Source organism: Musa acuminata, chromosome BXJ2-10, assembly GCF_036884655.1.
Source record: "Musa acuminata AAA Group cultivar baxijiao chromosome BXJ2-10, Cavendish_Baxijiao_AAA, whole genome shotgun sequence".
NCBI lineage: Eukaryota > Viridiplantae > Streptophyta > Magnoliopsida > Zingiberales > Musaceae > Musa > Musa acuminata.
In genome coordinates this window covers 2626524-2631410 of record NC_088347.1, presented here as the reverse complement: position 1 = coordinate 2631410, position 4887 = coordinate 2626524, and the positions used below count along the sequence as shown (strand labels likewise).

At 33.7% G+C, this 4887-nt stretch overlaps 1 protein-coding gene across 1 annotated transcript; it reads right to left on the bottom strand.

Annotated features, from left to right (window-relative positions):
• Window positions 1–2330: 2330 nt before the first annotated feature.
• Window positions 2331–3359, bottom strand: LOC103974033 (protein IRON-RELATED TRANSCRIPTION FACTOR 2). Its single transcript, XM_018821676.2, has 3 exons — window positions 3008–3359; window positions 2586–2936; window positions 2331–2484 (listed from the first exon to the last, which is right to left on the bottom strand). The coding sequence occupies exons 1-3, from the start codon at window positions 3299–3301 to the stop codon at window positions 2380–2382; spliced, it is 750 nt and encodes a 249-aa protein (XP_018677221.2). The 5' UTR covers window positions 3302–3359; the 3' UTR covers window positions 2331–2379.
• Between the last annotated feature and the right edge of the window lie 1528 nt (window positions 3360–4887).

Sequence of the window (4887 nt, the reverse complement as noted above, 5' to 3'; positions counted from 1 at the left end):
TATACACATATATATACATATATATATATACATACATATATATATATATATATGTATATATATATATATATGTATGTATATATATATATGTATATATATATATATATATATATATATATGTATATATATATATATATATATATGTATATATATATATATATATATATATGTATGTATGTATGTATGTATGTATATATATATGTATGTATATATATATATGTATGTATGTTTGTATATATATATTCATACATATATATATGTATATATATATATACATGTATATATATATATATGTATGTATATACATATATATACATACATATATATATATATATATGTATATTTATATACATATATATATACATATATATACATAGCAAATAAGAAATAGGTCATTTATTTTTCATAAATATCAATCTTTTAGGAGGAGGAGGCCTAAGAGGAGGAAGCTAAGTGGGAGGGGGAGGAAGAGGAAGTCAATGAAGAAAGGGAGGAAGTGATTGGATGGGAGGAGAAGGAAGTGGTGTGGGAATAGAAAGAGACAGAGTTGTTGTGGGAGATGGAGGAGGACGAAGTCAAGCGAGACAAGCAGTAGGCGAGGGAATGGGAGAAGGATGATAGCAGAGAGGATTTAACTGCACGAGGAAATCATATTCTATCAGAGGAGGAGGTAGAGGTAGAGTAGGAAGAGATAGAGGGGAGGAAGCGGAAAAGGAGGAGAGAAAAGGGGAAGGAGGAGGAGGTGAGGGATAATTCGAGAGAAATCAAGGATAATCTAAGACTCAATTAAATTAAATAGCGTAGTTAGGATTTAGTTGAATTGATCTGATCCAATTTATCGGAAAAAAAAAATTATTCAACTCTAAAAAATTAGTCAAACCTAATCAAAGGGCAACCATCATCTTTTTATGATTTTATTGAGTATTTTGATCAAAATCTAAAAGTGGGATATTCATTATTAAAAATAAAATATGTGGCTCATTTCTAAGGTTTTTTTGATAATTTATCATATTATAAAACACCATTGTCACTATATGATAATGACTAGGGAGACAGTAGGATCTTTAAGCTTCAAAAATTATTAGGATATTAAATGCCTGAGGTAGAAAAAGAAATTCTAAGCATTATGTAAAACTTCTATATATACACATCTTCCATAAATTATGAAACCTCCTTCTTATATTTTTGAAAGAATGATATTTATTTATTATAATTATTGAATTATTTTTATGAAAAGACAATCAGACTAATAATAGTTGGTTATCCCGAATGAATTCGTACACAGGTTGAACTGACCCATTCGATTGGTCCATAAGAATCAATCAAATTTCTTAATTATAATATTTTTAAATAGACTTATAGTAATTTGATAGAAGTATCAAAAACATTAACCTATTTAAAAACATTATAACTAAAGTAAAAGTATTCCTATTGTTCTTATTCGTAAATTAATAAAGATTCTCATTTGAAATCCTAATTGTGTGTATGAGTTAGTTTTTATTGGGTTTTGTGTTTATTTACCCATGTTTTTTAATAGGTTTATAGTGTTTTTGGTGGAGGCATAAAAAAAAAATTAAAATTGATATAAAAGTCTTTATATTTAGTTGTTCTTATTCCTAAACTGATGGGTATATTTACTTAAAATCTTATTTTTATAGATGAGCTAATTTCTATTTGATTTTAAGTTGATTTGCTTATATTATAGTGTTTTTAGATATCTTATAGTAGTTTGCAAGAGCTGCCAATAACATTATAAGCCTATTCAAAAACTCAAAAACTAATAACATAAATCATATATATGTGGATTAGACGGATACATCATATGGAACAATCCATAGGATATAATTAGATACTACTTGAGTTATCTTGTGAGAAGGTATATCTGGAAGTATGATAAATAAGGGCTTCTTTTTGTTGATTTGCCGCATGAGAAATGAGATATCCTTCAGAAAAGTCCAAAAAGAGCTTCTTTTTGTTTTTCCCCTACAAATTCGCCCTATATGCTATTGGTGTTATTTCTAAATTGATTATTGATTTATTTTATTATGTTCCCTTTTTCTTTAATGGAATATTTTATAATATAAGATTATATCTGGCAACATTTATCGTTGAGAACTTAAAGATCTTCGCCTATAATTTTCTCCGGTGCTTCTTTTCTTTAACTATAATAAATAAATAAAGTAGATACAGGATATAACAATATTTTTTTTTTGTTTACTTGTTCCATGGAGCAACCACTGTCTGTCAAAATCACGAAATATTCCAACGAAGAAAAGGGTAAAGCTATCCAATGCAAAATACCAGTTAAACAGGAATCAGTAGATATTATACACAAAAAGTTCACTCGAAAAAACCTCTCCTCTGCACAGCTACAACATACTACATGTTCCAAGTAATTCTGGAACCAAGTTCTGCTTGCTCCTTAATTTCTTTCAAGAGAGTGTCACAGAAGATTCTACATTCTGTATCAAAGGTTTCCCTTGCCTGAACACAACATCATCCATGGTAAAAAGATGTTAGCATCTCAAGCAAAAGTGAGATAGAAATTCTTAAAACCAACCATTGTTGCGCTAAGTAGAAGAGACCTCGATGTGGAGACTGCAGAAGCATCTGCCGTCATGGGTGGTGTAAGTTGATGCATTCACAAGATGAAGCCCCTCTCTCTTCAGGAGTCTCAGGATCTTGGAGAACGAAATGGAAAAGTGGCTACTCAACAAGCATACTTGCACCATGACTTCCCTGTTACTTAGACAGGCGGCTGACACCATGGGACGGTACACCACAATGTCACCACAGTGGCTTTGTTCTTCCGGCCTCGACAGCGCCGACAAGATCTCTTCCTTCCGCTGCTGCAGCCGCTCGACCTGCCGTTGCAGCTCCGGTATGTACTTCAAGACTCGGGAAATGGTCAGTGGAATGCTCAGGTTCTTCTTCCTCTGTGTGATCGACCGATCAAAGTTAGCATTAGGACGAATCAAAAACAGGACTAGGGGTTCGGAAGAGGTACGCTTTGATCCGACTCGGGGAGTAGGGCGCGAAGCGAAGCGTAGAGGTCGTTGATCTTCTTCCTCCGGCCGCGCTCGTAGGCGTTGTGACACAGCTTCTTGGTGGAACTTGGAGAGTCCATGGCGATGAGGGTATAGTAGTGGAGTTCGTCCTGGTCAACGATCTCCCGTTCTAGCGGGCGGGAAGAGAAGCCAAGGGATTGACAAGACACGTCTGTTTCCTTTGAGGTGCAACACACGAAGTGATCCTCGCACTGGAGATCCTGAGCTGCCATGTCTTCCGGTGGCCACCCCATGATGATGGTGGAGAAGTGGTAGGAGTAGAAGATGAGAACAACTTGGAGGAAGACAACGATGACCTTTCTACTCCTATCATACCCAAGGATGTGTTAAGTATATATATATATATATACATATATATATATATGTATATATATGTAAACATCAATATCACATGTAAGTAAGTATATGCTGGAGGATAAAGTCAAATCAATAATGACTTCTAAAAATATAATGCATGACGACGTGAAAAAACTAATGCAATCACGAAATATATAATAATTGCAGTATTAAGTAATCGGATGATCAGATCGTTGACTAGGTTTATTGGGTGAGATTAATCAAAGAAAGCAGGATTATCCTTATAAGGTAAACTAATACTTTATTTTAATAGGATAAGAGCCGTTGCGTCTTCCATGAGATCTGAAACAAAGAAGGAAGCATCTTAATGATTTCTTTGATTAATCATTAAGATGCTACCTTCCCACAAAAACACATCCACTTTTTAGGTCGTTGGGTCATTGGATCATCTTCTAGTCTCTTCGTTCTCCTTCCCAGAGGATATCTTGGGCTTCCATATTCTTCTCCCCCAAGCCTTTCTTCACAACTATGTTCATCGAAAACCTTCTTCATCGCTCACCGTTGGATTGTATCAAGACATCCACTTTTGATTATATTCAATTTGAGGATGAAGAATTGCAAGCATGGTGGAAACTTGCGCTTCATGCCTAATAGGTAAGTTCCTTTCTAAACTTCATACTTTATTAGTTTTCTAAAATATTTTACTAAGAATCTAGTCTTTATCGATTCATACTTTTCTTTTTTTATTTTCAATTTAAATCAAATACTATTAAGGTCTTCACTGAAAGACCATGGAACTTAAGAGGGGATGTTCTTCAACTCATCCCTTGAAAACCTAATTTTCAACCCATGACCAAGAGAATAGACTCTGCCCATTTGTGGATACAGCTTCTTGGTTCGTTAATAGAATGTTTGATGGAAGAATCTCTCTTCCATATTACCTCCATTCTTAATCATCTCATAAAAAAATGATTCCAATGAATGTCCATTTGAATCCGAAAACGCATCTCCTTCATCGTCGAGCCCTCTTCTTTCGGACGGAGGCTCATCGGAGTGATCTCGGTCTCAACCAAGGATGAATGTCCTCGGAAATAATACTGACTCTAATTTTGATCCTTTCACAAAAAATCATAACGTGCATGTTGTATTTAATTCAAATGACATCAATACACCATCAGTGGGAAAAAGTCATTAATGGTTCATATCCCATTAGCTTCTGACACTCTTTACACTACTTCGACAATATTAGTTGCGAATATGAAAATTATGATTCCAAATCTGGCAACAATAATCGGTGGGACAGATGATAGAAAAATCATTAATGATCCATATCCCATACACTCTTTACATTACTTCGATGGTATTAAATGTGAATATGAAATCATTAATGATCCATATCCCATACACTCTTTACATTACTTCGATGTTATTAAATGTGAATATGAAAATTACTATTCCAAACTCGAATTTGACTCTAAATCCAACAACAAACCCTATTAATATCGATACTTTTCATGTATAG